The 18,349-nt window shown below is 54.0% G+C and overlaps 1 protein-coding gene across 3 annotated transcripts in view; it reads left to right on the top strand.

Moving 5' to 3' along the window:
• Nucleotides 1–1,002: 1,002 nt before the first annotated feature.
• The window catches only part of SLC35E4 (solute carrier family 35 member E4), a 154,703-nt gene continuing 137,356 nt past the window's right edge, over nucleotides 1,003–18,349 (top strand). The window contains exons 1-3 of one of the 3 annotated variants that reach the window (XM_074972676.1): nucleotides 1,003–2,292; nucleotides 8,401–8,819; nucleotides 9,619–10,866. In XM_074972676.1, the coding sequence (XP_074828777.1) occupies nucleotides 1,554–2,292; nucleotides 8,401–8,819; nucleotides 9,619–9,663 (1,203 nt within the window). In that variant the 5' untranslated portion in view covers nucleotides 1,003–1,553 and the 3' untranslated portion in view covers nucleotides 9,664–10,866. Of the gene's footprint in view, nucleotides 2,293–8,400; nucleotides 8,820–9,618; nucleotides 10,867–18,349 lie in introns of those variants that run through there. The other 2 variants (XM_074972675.1, XM_074972674.1) reach the window with 2 other exon arrangements.

Here is an 18,349-nt window from a genome sequence, read left to right as displayed (position 1 = left end):
GGCTCAGACACCTTCCTCTGCAGCACGTGATGCCGGCCACTGTCAACAGAATGCTGGTGCTAGCTCTGATCCAGCCTGGCACTTCCTGTGTTCCATGAAGCAATGAAACCTAGTGGATAGTGCACTGGACTGGGAGCCAGGAGACCTGCATTCTATTCCCAGCTCTGCCCCCACCTCCTGGGTCCACTGTCTGTTGAGACTGGGAGCTCTTGGAGATGTCCTCAGGGACTGCCCCTCCCTCTGGCTGCACAGCACTAGCACAGTGGGGCTTAGTTCTGGGACCTCTAGGCCCTAGTGTACTAGACATCCCTAAAGAAACTGAATAACTGAGGAGTGGTTCTGATCTGGTGCCTGGGACCCTGGTGGGGAAGGCCTGGTCCCCACACATTTGGTATCCACAGAGATATTTTGGATAGGGTGTGATTTTTCTAGGGGTAGAACGAAAGCAGTACAAGCATGCTAGTGTGGACAAACAGTTACACCAGGAGCCTTACACTGGTCCAGCAAGTTCCTTTCCCCCTACCCGAATACGCTGTGCTGCTGTAAGGCTTCTGACAATGTCTGATTCCTCCCTCCCCCAGCTCTGCCATTCTCAGCCCCTATTTCTCATTGCCCGGGTAGCTCCCCTGGCTTTCCCTTGAGCCTGTTCCCATGCGGAGTCCCCCGCTCCCGGCCCAGCATTCAGACTAAGGATCCCTCATGCTGCCAGCTAGGGTTCTCCTCCCAGCGCAGTGAGTCAGTTTCCTGCAGTGACTCAGCCTGGGACCCTGACGCAGCCTCACAGCAGCTCCTGCGTTTCCATGGAGACCACCGATGTTTAGGACATTGTTGTTTTTTTGGTTACAATCTGTGCCCCCTTCGCCTCCCTCCCTGTGGCGGTGGGAAGCAGCTGGCGACTGGCTCTGAGCAGGCCTGGGCAGGGCCCCAGCTGTCTGACCGTGTTCACCTTACCGACTCGCGTGCACGCACAGATGACTGTTGTTGTTGCAAGCCCCCCCCCCGCCCCGCGGCCCTGGTGGGGAGGAGCCTAACACAACTCCCCCCCCACACACACACACACTTTCTGCTTGCTCCTGGGCACCAGCTGGGATCGGTTTGCACATGGCCTTGGCACCTTGCAGCCGCAGCCTGGCAGGCGAGAGTGAGAGCAGGCGCTTCCTGCGGCAGAGGGCTTGCAGCATCTCTACTCGCTTAACCAGGTCCAGGGCAGGGATGATGACTCGCAGCCGGGCGTGACCATGGAGCCTCGATCTGCCATTGCAGCTTGTCTCCAACAGTAATCAGTTTTTTTCCAGCTCTGCCTCCCTGCGATCTTCCAACCCCAGCTCTGCTCCTCCGGGGAATCCTACCGGCAGCGTCGGGATGCTCAGGTTGCAGAGCTGGACACTCAACCAACCGATGAGTCACCGGGAGTGAATGGGCTGGTACCCCAAGGCAGGAAACAGGAGGAGAAGCTACAAAACTACCACTCACTGCAGCCAGCTGGGGCATTTGGTAGAGCATCATGGGCCAGGCAGTGGGAGAGTGCTGAAAGGCAAGATCTTGCTGCACCCATGGGCACTGGGGTAGAACCCCAAGGAGCTTGCCTCTCTTCTCTGCACCCCCAGCATCAAGCCCCCAGGCTCATTGGGAAGGGACCAGCCTCTCCTCATGCTGGGCCAGGAGCTGAGCCGCCCTCCAAAATGTGTCTGTCCTCCTGCCGCAGAGATGAAGCAGGGTTGACCTCTCCTGATGGAGGCTGGGCACGTCACCCCTGGAAGCCAGACCCTGGACCGCCTGGGCATGCTCTGCCCCTCCTGCTCACCGTGTTTGTCTGGCTGGCCACTGGCACCACCATGTCCAGCCTCAACAAGTGGATCTTCGCCACCCACAATTTCCGGTACCCCGTGCTGCTGTCATCCCTGCACATGCTCACGGCCGTGCTGGTGGGCTACCCACTGGCCAGACTGCGGGCACGCGGGGAGGGGGGCGCGGCCCTGGGCACCAGCACTAAGGCCAGAGTCTGCCTGCTGAGCTTGACCTTCTGCGCCAGCGTGGCCTTCGGGAACCTGGGCCTCAACTATGTGCAGCTGGACTTTGCCCAGATGGTGTACACCACCACGCCTCTCTTCACCCTGACGCTGTCCCAGGTGCTGCTGGGCCAGCGCCATCACCTGCTGCAGTACGTCGCCATGGGGCCCATCTGCTTGGGCGCCTCCTTCAGCATCATCGGGGAGGCGCACTTCGACCAGGCTGGCTGCTGCTTCCTCTTCGCTGCTACCTTCCTCCGTGGATTAAAGTCCTTGCAGCAAAGTAAGTGACCCCCCCCACACCTCACCCCATTCCTCCTAGCCATCCTGGGGCCAGGGTCCCACCTCCTCTGGTCACTGTACTCTGGCTGGGGGATCTTCAAGCCCCAGCATCCTGGCCAAATTCCAGCTCCAGGAATTACCTCCAATCACCCAAATTCAGCCAGACGGAGCACTTCCTGTCCTAGAGGCTGCCTCGTGCTGCTGGCGGTGGCTGTGCCTTAGCCCGGAGGTGGCTGGTGGATCAGCATCTGTAAGTGACTCTGGGATCCTCCTGGGGGAAAAGTGCTACTGAAATGGCATTAATGATGCTAATGGGACCATCTTTCTGGTCTGTGTCTGTGCAGCACCTGGCGCAATGAGGGCTCCTGGGTACTACTGTAATATGCCCAATCAACAATGTGCAGCGTCTAGCACAGTGGAGTGCCAGGCCATGCAGGGGGTTCCTGGGCGCTACGGTAATATGAATAATAATGAGCATGGCCTTACCCTTCTTCTGGTTGCCGCAGGGGTCCCTTTGGGGGCTAGTTAGTGTAAAAGGGGATTTAGTGCTGGAGACTGAAATCCCACATAGTGTGTAGCATTGGTGCAGTGCCCAGCTCCCCCCCCCCACTGTCCCCTGCCAACATCCCCCCCACAACTGGGGGAATTTCCTCAGCTCCCCACCCCACTCAGTCCTCAGCCTCTTGGACAACAAAGGGCTGATTGCATCATGGATTCCTTTCCACCAGGGGCTGCCATGAGAATCCCCCCCGCCCCCCCCAACTCCTCTCATCCAACAGCAGGCAGATGGTGTCAGCCAGGGCTGGGCTTGAACTTGTAACCTGCAGCAAAGGACTCTGCAGCCCATTGCTGATCACCTGAGACAGGCCTTTCCTTCCCACTACCTTTGAAGGGAAGCTGCTGGCCCTGCTGCCTCAAGAGGCGGTGTGAGAGCACAAACAGCCCATCATGAACCATCCTCCCCCGGGCCTCTTGGGCCGAAATGTCCTTGGCAGCAAGCAGGGGGGCAGATGACACTGTTTGTTCCTCAGTTCCAAAGGGAACGTTTCCATCTCGCTCCAGCCTGCCCTTCAGGGTGTGTTCCCGCTCTTATAAGGACAACAGTTTAGTCACACACGGGCCCAGACATGTCCTGGTGTGTGGCCTAGTGGTTAGAGCATGGCTCTGAGCTCCAAGGTTACATCCTGCTCCCCGAGTCCCCAAAGGGAAGCCCTGCTGCTGTTTGAGTGGATTGCAGGGTGGGGTTCTACATGGGCCCCCTTTCGCAGCCCTAACTCCAGAAAGAAAATCAGAGCTGCCAAAAGCTCCTAGCACCCCAACCAATCCCCTGGCTAATGAGCTGCACCCCAGTTAACATTCATTATCTCTATTACCATTGCGTGTAGGATTTGGGTTCTTAAAACTATTAGTTTTTATAAAACATCATCCCACTTCACCTCTAAGGCCCAGTCATGGCCCAGGGCCCCATTGTGCCAGGTGCTGTACAGACACAACACAGAAACAGGCCCTGCCCCCAAAGGATTTGCAATCAGAAGTGAGAGCTCACACCCCAAATATTAAGCAATGGGGCCTTGGTGGTTTTAGTCAACAAACCCCACACCCTGACTGGTTTGCAAGGGGGAGCTGCAATTTACCAACCACTCATCCCTTGGTTTTCGCTGTGGGGCAAGGGAGATCATCACAGTTACTGAGATGCTGGGGAAAAGGTCCCAGGTTCTGTTACTTGCAGGGGACTGTGTGTGTTTTATCCCAGGCATGCCCCCAGGACAGTGCTCGCTTTAAGGGGTGCCCCCTTCTCCCCTCTCTCTTTTGCTCACTGTCACGTCTCCTCCCATTTTTCTCTTTTGTTCCCATTGTTCCCCTTACCCGATCCCTGGTGTGATAAATGAAGGGAGTGGGGGCAGTTCCCTTTTATGGACACCCAGCCAGCCAGTTAGCTATAAAATCCCTGTTAGTAGCTGTTCTCTACTTGCTTTACCTGTAAAGGGTTAAAAAAAGCCCATAGGTAAAAAGAAGGGAGTTGGCACCTGACCAAAAGAGTCAATGGGAGGGCTAGAACTTTTTAAAATTGGGAAAAAACTTCCCCTTTGTCTGTTGTTGATCTCCGGAGAGAGGAGAAACAGAGCAGGAACGGGCTGAACTATGCTTAGTAGGAAGCTTTAAGCCAGGTATGAAAGCCCTCAGATCATACCTAGAGACTACTTATTTGGAACCTGCAGATATGTAAGTAAATCAAGGAATGTCTAGGAAGATGCGATTAGGCTTATTTATTTTATTTCTTATTGGCTTGTGGACTCCTCTGTGCTAACCCCCAAATGCTTTTGTTTTGCTTGTAACCATTAAGCTGGACCTCAAGAAGGTTATTCTTGATGTTTAATTTTTGTAAGTGGGTTTTTAAAATCTAGCAAAAGCCTAAATTCCAGATGTATTTTCTTTTTTGTTTTTAATAAAATTTACCTTTTTTTAAGAACAGGATTGGGGTTTTTTTGTGTGTCCTAAGAGGTTTGTACACATGTTGTTTAGTTAGCTGGTGGTAACAGCTGATTTCCTTTGTTTTCTTTCTCAGCTCTTCCCTGGAGGGGGGATGAAAGGGCTTGAGTGTATCCCACAGGAAGGAATTCGCAAGTGTTCTTCCTGGGTTCTCAAAAGCAGGGGGACATTTTTTGCACTTGGGTGGTGGCAGCATCTACCCATCCAAGGTCAGAGAAAAACTGTAACCTTGGAAGTTTAATACCAGCCTGGAGTGGCCAGTATTAATTTTTAGAATCCATACGGCCCCCCTCCTTCTGCACTCAAGGTGCCAGAGTGGGGAATCAGCCTTGACAGCTGGGCTTAGGACACAGGTAACTCCCCAAGGAAAGCGGTGAAGAATTGGGGGCCCCATGAAGGGCTCTGGCTCCAGGGGCAGCAGGTGTCTGTTTCAGGTTGGGACAGTGACTGCGATTCCAGCTGCGTTGCTCGCCCGCCTGGGGGGAACTACAGCCCCGTGCACTGAGCGCGCTGTGTCAGTGTGATCAGACACTGGACCTAGTGCTCCCGAGGGCATGTCGCAGCAGGACAGGGCGAGCTGCACTGTTCCAGGTGCTGGGGAACGGGGAATTCTGCCAAATGCTTTGGAACCCCACTCTGTGGACATAGTTGGAAAATCAGGAGGGCTTTTACAGATTATTCGCTCAAAGCGCCTGGGGGAGCCGGGGGGGGCAAGGGAGGGCCTAGTGAAGAGTGAGCATCCCCTGATACCGTTCTGTGTCAAATCCTCCCCACTCCCAGAGAGATTGCATCCCCCAGGCAAGGGCTTCCCCGCCTTGATCCCTCCCCAGGATCTTCCCCTCCCCCCCCAGAGGCCTCCCAATTGCCCCACATCTTCTATTCCCCCATGAGAGGGCTCCCAATGCCCCCAGAGACCTCCCAATCTGGCTTTGAAATCTCCTGAGACCTTCTGCTCCCCTCCCCGCCCTCTCCATTCAGTTTCTATATTTACATTGTTGTCTCAGGCAGCAGAGGCATGGACGGGCTGACTCACTGGACTGACCGTCATTTCCATGTTCCCGTTGCCCCAACCCTTTGATGCTCCTTAACCCCCTTCACCACTGACTGAGAGTAGGAGAGCCCAGGTCTCTCTTGCTGCAGCCCCCTCATCCCCGGCTGGTCTCCCCAGGACAGGGCGGCTCCCCCAGGGATGGGGTAGAGGTACCACAGATGGCGGTTAACACCATTGGCACAGGCAGGTGGGGTGCTGACGCAACAAGGGGACGTGGGTGGATTGAATGTTGTGGGTTGTGGCCGGACAGCATGAGCCTGTTTCCAAAAATTTCAGCCCGTCTGGCCATGACCCCAGCAGGGCTGTTGGGAACTGAGCAGGCTTGGAAATCTGACCCCAGTTGTGGTTCCTGAGCCCTTGAACGTGTGTGTGTGTGTGTGTGTGTAATCCAGCTCTGTGTGTGTGCACATGTGTAACCCACACACTTTCTGGGTGTGGGGCTCTGTCCCATCTAGTGGCACTGAGACCACTTAGAGAGAAAGGGAAATGAGTCTCCTCTGCAGCCTGCGCTAACAGTCAGTTGGCTTTTGGCTTTTTCTGCCCCAACCCCAGCCAGCTGGCTTGCAGCTCATGCTGTATAGCAGGGGTGGGCAAACTACGTCCCACGGGCTGGATCCAGCCCCTCAGGGCTTTGGATCTGGCCCACAGGACTGCCACCCCCCTGGTGCCACGAGCCCAGCGCCGCTCTGGGAAGTGGCTGGCACCATGTCCCTGCGGCCCCTGGGGGAGCGGGGGCAGAGGGCTCCGCGTGCTGATTTTGCCTGTGGGTACCTCCTCCGAAGCTCCCATTGGCCGGGAATGGGGAACCAGCAGGGCCAGGGCCAGGGTCCCGGTGCATGCCGCTGACGCCCCAGCGATTATCCAGGTAAGCGGTGCTGGGCCGGAGCCCGAACCCCTCCTGCACCTTACACCCCAACTCCCTGCCCTGAGCCCCCTGCCTGCACCCCAACCCCCTGCTGCACCCTGCAACCCTCCTGCACCAACTCCGTGTCCTGAGCCCCCTGCCTGCACCCCAGCCCCCTACCCTGGGCCTCTTTGTACACACTGTAGCCCTCCTGCACCCCAACCCCCTGCCCTGAGCCTCCTGTTGCACCCTGCACCCCTTCTGCATCCCAACCCCCTGCCCCAGCCCTATATTCATGACCCTGCATGCAATTTTCCCACCCCGATGTGGTCCTCGGACCAAAAAGTTTGCCCACCCCTGCTGTAGAGGCTCATGCACTAAGCTCCAGAGGTCCCTGGTTCGATCCTGCCCGTGGACTGGGGTCTGTTGGCGTTATACATGTTTGTGCCTTTGTGCGTGTGTGCATGCAGCCATGTGCGTAGGGGCCTGAGGCTAGTGTGTGTGATTGTGTTGTGAGCGTGTTTGATGTGAATTGCAGCGTGAGCTGATAGGAATGCATGCGTATCTGTGCAAGTGGATGTCCGGGTGTAGCTAGCTGTGCGTGTGTAGTGTGATGTGAGTAGTGTCATGCATGGGTTGTCGATTGTGTGTCTGTGTGATGCATTATGAGATGAATGTGTGTGTGATCTATGGGTGTGGGTCTGACTGCGTGCGAAGTGTCTGCGGGGTGCCGTGGGCAGGGAGGGATGTAGGTCCTGATATAGATCTGAGCTGGTACCAAGTCTCCATTGCTTGTGTTCTTTAGTCTGACCACCCCACTGGGACGGGCCTGAAGGCCAGGGGCTCCCTGCTCCTGGGGCAGTCTCCTCTGCCAGGCTCCTTCTGCCCTGGCGGTGGGGTCCCTCACTCACCCCCTCACTTAGGGTTGCCAAATTTTGAATTGCACAAAACTGAACACCCTAGCCCCGCCCTATGCCCCACCCCTTCCCCAAGGCCCCACCCCCGCTCACTACATTCCCTCTCCCTTGGTGGCTCGCTCTCCCCCACCCTCATTCACTTTCACCGGTATGGGGCAGGAGGTTGGGGTGGGGGGGCTCCAGCTGGGGGTGCAGGCTTGGGGGTGGTGCCGGGGATGAGGGGTTTGGGATGCAGGAGGGGGCTCCAGGTTTGCAGGAGGCTCAGGGCTGGGGCAGGGGGTTGGGGCTCCAGGTTGGGGTGGGGGCTTACCTCGGGCGGCTCCCGGTCAGTGGTGCAGCGGGGCTAAGGCAGGCTCCCTACCTGTCCTGGCGCCGCGCTGCGCCCTGGAAGTGGCCAGCAGGTCTGGCTCCTAGGCAGGGGGGCCTGGAGGCTCTGCGCACTGATCTCGCACACAGGCACCACCCCTGCAGCTCCCATTGGCCATGGTTCCCAGCCAGTGGGAGTGTGGAGCCGGTGCTTGGAGCGGGAGCAGCGTGTGGAGCCTCCTGGCCCTCCCGCCTAGGAGCCAGACCTGCTGGCTGCTTCCGGGGCACAGTGCGGTGCCAGGACAGATAGGGACTATCCTGCCTTAGACCCACAGCACCGCTGACCGGACTTTTAACGGCCCGGTCGGCAGTGCTGACTGGAGACGCCAGGGTCCCTTTTCGACCAGGCATTCCGATCGAAAGCCAGACACCTGGTAACCCTACCCTCACTGCCCCTGCTGCATGCACTGCCCAGGTGTCACCTGTCTGTCTTGCTTCCAGGTACCCTGCTGCAGGACAAGAAGCTGGACTCTGTCATCTTGCTCTGCCTGACATCCCTGCCCAGCTTCTGCATCCTCTTCACGGCGGCTCTGGTGCTGGAGGTGGGGGCAGCCTGGGAGGGCATGCTGCACTACGGCAGTGCCCTCTGGGCCTGTGTCCTGCTCAGCTGCCTGGGCTCTGTCCTCTATAACCTGGCCAGCTTCTGTGTCATCTCGCTGACCTCTGCCCTCACCATCCACGTCCTGGGCAACTTCAATGTGGTGGGAAACCTGGTGCTGTCGCACCTCCTCTTCGGCAGCCACCTGAGCGGGCTCAGCTACGCTGGCATCGGCCTCACCCTCTCGGGGATGTTCCTGTACCACAACTGTGAGCTCATCGCTGGCTACTGGGGTTCCAGGCTGGCTCTGGGCCGGGGCCAGGTGAAACCAGAATGAGTCCTGTGCTAGGGCACAGTGCAAGCCTTAAACTGTACAGTCTGCAGTGCTCTGTGTGAGCGTGTGTGCAGGCGCGGGCGTTTGTGTGCGTGCACACTCTTGTCCTCCGCTGGATGATGTGTATCAGACCCTGTGTGTGTGTGTGTGTGTACGCACTCTGGTTTTCTACTGATGGAAATGTCAGACTTCCTCCTCTGAGAGTGTATATTCGTGCTCTCACTACTGATCTCTGTTGGATGGTGTAGATCAGATCTCTGTGTGTGTGTGTGTGTGTGTGTGTATCACTATTGTCCTCTGTTGGATGGTGTATGTTGGGGCGGGGACTGCATGGATGAGGGAAGGTGTTAGAGGTATGTGCGTCAGGATGTATATGTCAGTGTGCTTGTGCGTGTATACCTTGTATTGGATGGAATAGCTCAGTCCCCTTCCAGTGTCTGTCAGTTCTCCCTTATGGCCAGAGTAGCTCCTTGGAGCAGCCTTGGTTTGCAGCTACCCCAGGTTCATGTTCCTAGGCCCCCCGTCTGTGGGGAGCCCTCGGATGAGCACAGCCGCAGACTGTCCCAAGGGAAGTCGCAGCGGCCCAGTGCCCTGGGTTGGGGGTGAGTGTCCATTCTATTGCTACGAGCCAGCAGGCAGGGTTGGTGCCAGCATCATGCTCCTCAAAAGCTGGTCTGGGTGAAACGCGGTGTCCAGGATCTGGTGGGTGGGGTTCTGTAGTGTTCAGAAGAAATCGTAAGTGTGGTTAACTTTTTACATGACTGATTCACCCGGTCTGGCCTTCCAGGTTTCCTGGCTCAGGGATGTGGCTGGGACGAGGCAGAACCCCTGAAATGCTGTAAGGAAGGCTGCATTCCTGGCCCAGTGGGAATCACCCCAGAGAGCCCACCCCATGAAGGTCCCAGCCTAAGAGCTTGAGATGCCATCAGACTCCTGGGGTGCCTCAGATCCTGGCTCTGTAGCTTCTCAGTAAGCACAGAGCTGTCAGCTGAGATGCAAATTGGGTCCAGTGTCCACACACATACAAAAAGAACAGGAGTACTTGTGGCACCTTAGAGACTAACAAATTTATTAGAGCATAAGCTTTTGTGGGCTACAGCCCACTTCATCGGATGCCTAGAATGGAACATATAGTAAGAAGATATATACATACAGAGATGGTGGAAGTTGCCATACAAACTGTAAGAGGCTAATTAATTAAGATGAGCTATTATCAGCAGGAGAAAAAAACTTTTGTAGTGATAATCAGGATGGCCCATTTAGACAGTTGACAAGAAGGTGTGAGGATACTTAACTTAGGGAAATAGATTCAATATGTGTAATGACCCAGCCACTCCCAGTCTCTATTCAAACCCAAGTTAATGGTATCTAGTTTACATATTAATTCAAGCTCAGCAGTTTCTCGTTGGAGTCTGTTTTGAAGCTTTTCTGTTACAAAATTGCCACCCTTAAGTCTTTTACTGAGTGGCCAGAGAGGATGAAGTGTTCTCCTACCAGTTTTTGAATGTTATGATTCCTGATGTCAGATTTGTGTCCATTTATTCTTTTGCATGGAGACAGTCCAGTTTGGCCAACTATATTTTCCATTCTATGCATCCGATGAAGTGAGCTGTAGCTCAGGAAAGCTTATGCTCAAATAAATTTCTTAGTCTCTAAGGTGCCACAAGTCCTCCTGTTCTTTTTGCAGATACAGACTAACACGGCTGCTACTCTGAAACCTGTCGTGTCTCTCTCTCTCACACACACACACACACACACACACACACACACACACACTCTCCCAGGTGTGCACACGTGATCCCAGTTACACGCAAACACACTGCTTTTTAGAGACCCTCTCTGCAGCCTTTAACGCCACCCAGCTGGGCTCTGATCATCCAGCGCCGCCACAGCAGTCGCGTCTGGCACCGTTGTGGTGAACAGGCCTGTCGTGGTGTTGCACTTGGGGTGCCGATGCCAGTGGCTGAGCCCTGCCCGTGGCCAGGAGCACAAGACCCAAACAATGGCTCCTCTGGCCCTCAATAAAGCTCTATTTTTGTCCTACTCCAGTCTCGTTCCATGGTGCTCCTAAGGAATGAAAACCGAGCTGGGTTGCGGGGGGGGGGGGGGGGTGTGCTGGGGGAGGAGAGGTAATGAAGGGGCAGCATGGGGGGTAGTGTCCCCTGGTGAGGGAGATACCAAGGGGAAGGGACCAAAAGGGAGTGTCTCTGGGTGAAGACACTGCAGGGGAGAAGCCTGGCTGGGGGCTGTGTCCCCCACTGAGGGAGAGCCAAACTGGCAGCAATTCCCAATGGCTGGTTTTGGAGGGATTGTTTCCCAGGAAGTGCAGTCCTGAAGGCCCCTGCGCTCAGCACAGAGCTGGTGATGGCACAGCCCATGGCAGGGCTCCTCGCTGCCCTGCTCCCCAGAGCTGGCCCAGGGATGTGCTTATAGCCCTGGCCCACAGGCCAGCTGAGGGCGCGGGGTGGTGACCCTCCATGCACACAGTGCTATGGCAGCTGGAGGGCTCAGCCAGGCTGCCTTTCACTGTCTTCTAGCAGGGGAAGGCGAAATACCCACATTGCCCTTCAGGGACAGGCTAGCAACAAACCAAACCCTCCATGCCAGGGTACTAAAGCTGCAGTTCTTGGGGTCATATCCCTTGGGCCACATTGGGCGGATGGTGCATTTTCGTTCCTATTATCCTTTGACAACAGAGCCTTCTCATGATCCTGTTTATCCAGTTTTACCTGGCCCATGACATGCTCCTGCTGGACGATGGAGCTGCAAACATTAACTCTTTCAAGACCTGACTTGTGTCTAAATTCATAACCTTACTATGTATGCTGCGAATTCACGTTGCTGAATAGTCCACAGAATTGTGCTTTGGCATCTCAGCTTTCATTAAAACAAACCAAAGCGACATCCCACGAAACATGCATGTGCATGAATAGAACCCAGTTTACATGTGCATGCCTGCAAGAACTCCTTGGGCCCACTCCCAGGGTTATAAAGATCAGCACAAAGGTTTGCAGTTGGGGACCACGCCGAATACCCAGCTCTTACATGAACTTTTCATCAGTAGGTCTGAAAGGGCTTTACCAAGGAGGTTAGTACCATTATCCCCATTTACTGATGGGAAACTGAGGAACAGAGCGGGGGAAGTGGTTTGCCCAAGGTCACCCAGCAGGGCAGTAACAGAGCTGGGTCCAGATCCTAGCTCTCCTGAGCCCCAGTCTGGTGCGCTATCCATGAGGTAGCATTGCCTAGCTGTAACCCGTTCCTCGCTGTGACTCTCATATTGGCAAAGGAAACCTTAGCAACATGAACTGAATGTAGCAAAGGACATAGAGTCCTTCCTGAGTTGGCAGCCAGTCCGAAACAACAGCCTGAGGCATGTGAACTGCTCCATTGAACGCAAAGGGAGGTTGACTCTGAAATGTAAATATTATTTCAAATATCAGCACTTGACTATTTCCCTGCTGATGGCTTTATCAGGAGCATCCAGCTAATAGGTTTATCCCATAGTCAGAAATCACCTCCCCAGGTGGGGAGGTTAGCATCAAAATAAATAACACTGGAGCTGCTGTACTGATTGGATTAGTTTTCATAAAAAGAAAAGGAGTACTTGTGGCACCTTAGAGACTAACGAATTTATTTGAGCATGAGCTTTCGTGAGCTACAGCTCACTTCATCGGATGCTGTAGCTGTAGCTCACGAAAGCTTATGCTCAAATAAATTGGTTAGTCTCTACGGTGCCACAAGTCCTCCTTTTCTTTTTGCGAATACAGACTAACACGGCCGCTACTCTGAAACCAATTAGTTTTCATGCCTCTTTCAGTATTAACATCTGGCTTTCCAATTAGCGGAAGCCATCCACCCTGTTGGCCCTGTCGTCTCAGGAAACAGGCCCACAGAAGGGCACCAGACAGCAACCCGAAGCATTGCAGCCCCCTCCCCTGCTCAGTTTCTCCGAGAGTTGTTGTACTTGGTCCATCTTGGAGTCCCAGCTTCATACGCAGCTGGCTTTAGGACCCTGCTGGAGCCTCACCCTGCAGCAAACCTGCCTAGAGCATTGCATCTGGGGACAGACCTTGCCGGGGAATTCAACAAATCAAAACAAAGGTGAACAGAGTTCACTTGTTGTGGCTTTACTCTTTGGTAAAGCTGTGATCATACTGAGTGGGGAGAGCCTGCACTGGCCCAGGGCTTGGGTTAGGCGCCCAGACAGGTGCACCAGCTTTAGGAGTCTAGGAATAGTCACTTGGTACAACTGTAGTTCAAGCATGTTTGCCCCCCTAAACCTAAGGGGACTCCCACTGCCCAAGTCAAAATCTGACTCCTAAAGCACTCCCATTTTCTGGCTATAGAGCTGCCCAGCTAGTCTCCAGTCATGTGACTCTGGAGTGAGGAACCGCAAACTTCCTGCTGCTGTGTGAAGGTAAACAGTCCCGGAGCTGCCAGCTGGCTCAGGGCCCTGGTAGCTTCCTCGTGCCCGGGCCCTGAAAGTTTGCACCTGAACTTTCATTTCTCTCTGCTCTAACCCAGGTGTCAAGTTGCTGTGTGTCTGCATTGCAGGTATTTTGAGCGGCTCTCTGACACTTCATGGTGGTGGGGGTTAAAGCAGTGTGAGCTGGGAGAAAAGTGTTTGTGTGATGGCCTGATGAGACACCGGTTACTTTGATGTGTATTGGTATGTGCTCACAGACACGCTGCATGTCGAAGGCCCAGCTCCTATGCACCAGGGGTGGGAGAGTGCCTAGCATGTCTGGCCGTCAGAGCCATGGAGCATTGAAATGTGGGGCTCTGTTTATGGGCCTACTGCTGTCAGCGCCTTCAGGGGTCACCTCTCAGGCGTGGCCTCATGACCACGAGGGCTGGAAACCTGCCGCTTTTTAAAATGAGAGCTGAGAGTCTCCCCCGTTCCTGGGCCTCCAGGAGGTGGGGTGGAAGAAAAGCACGAAGTGTTTGGGGGACTCAGCAGCCCGCATTGTGGTGTTAACACAGCCTGGGTGCAGCGCTTTGTTTGGGAGGGGCCAGAGCGCTGAAAGCCAGGATCAAACCTGTTAGGCTGCCAATGGGATGCAGGAGCCTCCTTCCTAGCTGGGTACCTAACCCCCCTTGGGAGGCTGATGATAGCACGTCCAGTCTAGGTGGTCTCACTGAGTCAGGGTGTCTGCTGGTGCTGCTGCATCATCATTGCTGGCTAAATTTTCTGAGCTCGGTTCGGTCCGGAGCCTCAGAGGTAGTTAAGTGCCCAGCTCTTGCTGATTTCAAGGGGAGTGAGGTGCCTCAACACCTTTCAGGGCCTGGACCCTCATCGGTGGTGCAGCATGCAGGGACAGAAGGCAGCTGGTTGGGCTTACCCTATTTTATGGCCGTGGGAGCTGGTTTGCATCCCTCCCCCATAAGAGTGCAGGGTCCACCTCGGCCAGGCCCCTTGACCAGCATTCCTCTTCTCTAGCCCACCTTTGCACCATTCCATGCCAATTTTCCCCAGCTCCTGCAGAGATGGGGCAGACCTGGCCCTGTGCCGGGATGTGGGGAGCCCTGCACAGGAGGTGGCATGTCACACTGGCATAGCTGGTACAAAAGGGCCATGGGGCAGCGAGAGCTGGGCCAAACAGCTGGTGGAGTCTCTGCTCCTTGCTCTGGGCCCTCTTAGGCTGTGATCTCAACCCGGGGGCATTCATCTGCCCCAGGCAGTGGGTGGGAACTGGTTACCCACAGTTTCCACTGACTGAGGCTTCCCAAGCCTGGGCTGAGCTAGGGAGGCTCTGGCCGCAAAAACAGCTGCAGTCCGTTAGCTGTGCTGCTCCCTGCCTGGCTGCTCTTGGCCAGATGTGATGAGTGTTGTGGTCAGGAACAGGCGGAAAGAGCAAAGCAGCCGCCCAAGGAGGCCCTGGCACACAGCGCGCCCCACAGGAAACAGGAGAGGATGCAGAAAAGAGCCACAAACATGAGCCCCAGGCTGAAGAAAATGCCTGATAGTGGGAGCCGGATAAACTGAACCGATCAGGCTCCATCAGAAGGATGACTGAGGGGGGACGTGATTACAGTGAGGGGAGACAACACGGGTACCAGGGGGCTCTTTGAGCGTGTGGAGAAAGGCAGAAGTAGACCCAGGGGCTGGGAGCTGAGTCCAGACTCATTCCAATGGGAAATAGGGCCCAGTTTTTCCCCAGGCAGGGCGATTGCTCCAGTGGCTACATTCCCATGGGACTTGGGAGAGCCTCCATCTTTGGATGTCTTCAACCCCTGACCGGATGGTGCCTTTCTGGAAGACGCGCGTTAGCCAGACACTAGTTATTGAGCTCCAGGCAGGGGTAACTGGGTGAAAATTAATGGCCTGTGCTATGCAGGGGGGTCAGCTGAGATGATCTAATGGTCTTCTGACCTTACACTCTACAAACACCCCCCACAAGGCCCTTCGCAGGGCCAGCACGGTCCCCCCAGGAACAGCACCTGATCCTCCTGCTGCCCGTAAGGCCTAAGAGGCAGCTGCTCCCTGGCTGTAGGGCTGCCTGCCCCTTGTGTGTGCTGTTCCTGTGGCTGGCTGCTCCAGGGCCATTCAGGAGAGCAGCCTTGGTGGAGCTGCCAGCCACATCCCACACAGAAGCAGGAGGTTCCTGCATGGAGAGGGGGATATAGCAGCTCTCCTGACCCCAGCTCCCCAATGCCAGACCTTCCCCCTCTCCCACCCCAGAGCCCCTGTTGCTTCTCCCCACAAGCCAACCTGAGCCAGGCTAGAGATGCAGCACAGCATGGGGAGGAGGTGACCAGCCCTCTGTGGAGAAAGAAGTGGTTCGGGACTGTCATAAATATAAAGGGAAGGGTAAACCCCTTTAAAATCCCTCCTGGCCAGAGGAAAAATCCTCTCACCTGTAAAGGGTTAAGAAGCTAAAGGTAACCTCGCTGGCACCTGACCAAAATGACCAATGAGGAGACAAGATACTTTCAAAAGCTGGGAGGAGGGAGAGAAACAAAGGGTCTGGGTCTGTCTGTATGCTGCTTTTGCCAGGGACAGAACAGGAATGGAGTCTTAGAACTTTTAGTAAGTAATCTAGCTAGGTATGCGTTAGATTGATTTCTTTAAATGGCTGAGAAAAGAGCTGTGCTGAATAGAATGACTATCCCTGTCTGTGTGTCTTTTTTGTAACTTAAGGTTTTGCCTAGAGGGATTCTCTATGTTTTGAATCTAATTACCCTGTAAGGTATCTACCATCCTGATTTTACAGAGGTGATTCCTTTACTTCTGTAACCCTTCTGCCCATCAGAGTTGGCAGCAACAAGGGCCGGGTTCAATATCTAGGGGATCCATTCCAATAACACAATGCAAACCGGCTCGAGCCCCCACCCAGTGACCTGGGACAAATATATACCACCCCCGCTGGGTGCCTCCAAGAGGCAATACTTCCCCTCTCGCAAGCACATAGTCTGAGTGTAGCAAAAAGCCTTTTAATAACAGAGAGAAACAATGTGGCATTATGTTGGGGAAACACCACCAACAGGATTCATAACACAACCCATGAGCAAAAAACCCACCCCAAGCAAATTGGGGCATGCCCTTTTCCTTTGGTTCTTGAGTCCAGCAACCCCAAATCACCCAAAGTCCCAAAAGTCCAATGACCCAAAAGTCTCTGTCCCTGGTCAGGGAAGCCCCAGAGTTCAAAAGTTTATCTGCAGAGCTTTACCTCCCAACCTGGGTGGAGATGGGGGCGGGGGTAAAAGGCACCTTACATGATCTGAAGCTGACCGCCCCACAGCTCCATAGGCCTTCGCTCCGCTCCGCTCCCCAACTGCCCCACGAACTGCTTTGCTCCGCTCCACGGCCCACCAGCAGCTCCCGCCATCCTATGAACTGCTCCAGCAGCCTGTCCACAAGGCACTCCAGCCGTCCCGCAAACTTCTCCACAATATATCTTCAGGCTCCCCCACTACTTAACACAATGCTCAGTGATTTCAGCTCTTAATCAGTTCAGCTCTTTGGTGAATTCAGCTTGTAATAGGGGAGCCTCAGTACTGGTGCACCATTAGCCCAAAGTGAGCTCAGCAGCCTGTAACTAGACTCCTAATGAAATCAAAATTAGCTCTGATATTCCACAGTAGAGAGAGGAGGAAGCACAATTAACATGTAAGGCCCTCACCAAGGGGTGCATGCCACCAAGTATTAATACTTGTCCCCAACCTCTCTCAATTCACAGAGTTTTGGAACCCATAACCCTTGCCTAGCGAGTGCTACTTAGTTGATGGTGAGTCCCTCCATCATAACAAAAGGCCAAGTACAGTTCCAAGCACAGTTCCCATAATCAGGGTAATAATAATTTATTCTTCCTGCCCCAATAACAGAGACACTGGGGATCCCACAGCAGCCAAAGTGACCATTTGGGCAGCTATGGCCTCATTCTAGGCGAGGTGGGTGTGCCTATGCAAATGAGATCAGCCCCTGAAGTTCTTTTCCACAACTTGCCACACCTCACCACCAGAAGTCAGGGTGGAGCTCATCCTGACACTGCTTACACTTCTATTAAAAGTCTTCTTGTAAGAAAACTGAATGCTTTTTCATTGTTCTAAGATCCAAGGGTTTGGGTCTGTGGTCACCTATGCAAATTGGTGAGGATTTTTACCAAACCTTCCCCAGGAAGTGGGGTGCAAGGGTTGGGAGGATTTTGGGGGGAAAGACGAGTCCAAACTACATTTCCCAGTAAACCCAGTTAAAATTTGGTGGTGGCAGTGGAAATTCCAAGGGCAAAGGGTAAAATTAATTTGTACCTTGGGGAAGTTTTAACCTAAGCTGGTAAAAGTAAGCTTAGGAGGTTTTCATGCAGGTCCCCATATCTGTACCCTAGAGTTCAGAGTGGGGGAGGAACCTTGACATGGTGGCAGAGTGGTGGGATTAACCTGAAATCCTTTTGAGATCAATTTGAGATTTTTTGAACCAGAAATACAGATTTTAAAAAGGAAATTTTTTTTTCTTTGGGGCTGCTGGAAAGGAGGTCCAACTGAAAGCAGCTAGTTTTTTCTCTGCTTTGGGGCCAGAGGGATTATCTTTGTGAATTGCAGGTTTTCTTTGCCTGGAGGCAGGGTACTTAACCTCCTGCAGGGAAATCCACAGTCTTCGCAAACCAGAAGGTTTTTTTTCCCCTAAAAGTAAATGGGGGGGTGTTCTACCCATTTGCCTGGAGACAAAAGTGGCAGGGGTTTTTTTTTAGGATTTTGATTTTTTTTTTTTTTACAAGGAGCACAGGTTTGAAAGGATTTTTTTTTTCCTTTGGGCTGCTGGTAAGCAGGTTTCCAAGTGGTTGGAGGTTTTTTGCTTTGATTTGGGGCCAGAGCAGAGACAAAGGGAATTGTCTTTTTCTGTAGGCTGACAATCACTATCACAGAATAGGTATCCTATTCCTGCATAGCAAAATTTTACAGCCAAGTTTTGTTTGTTTATTTCTAAACCTCGGGTGTAAAGTTAGTTAAAAACCAAGAGGTTAGGATGACAGAATCCACGGCTCAACAAAAGCTGGAATTAGCCAGATTTCAGGCTG

The sequence above is a fragment of the Natator depressus genome, chromosome 15, assembly GCF_965152275.1.
Source record: "Natator depressus isolate rNatDep1 chromosome 15, rNatDep2.hap1, whole genome shotgun sequence".
Classification (NCBI taxonomy): Eukaryota; Metazoa; Chordata; order Testudines; family Cheloniidae; genus Natator; species Natator depressus.
The sequence above is the reverse complement of the archived record's forward strand: the minus strand, read 5'-3'. Positions and strand labels throughout refer to the sequence as shown.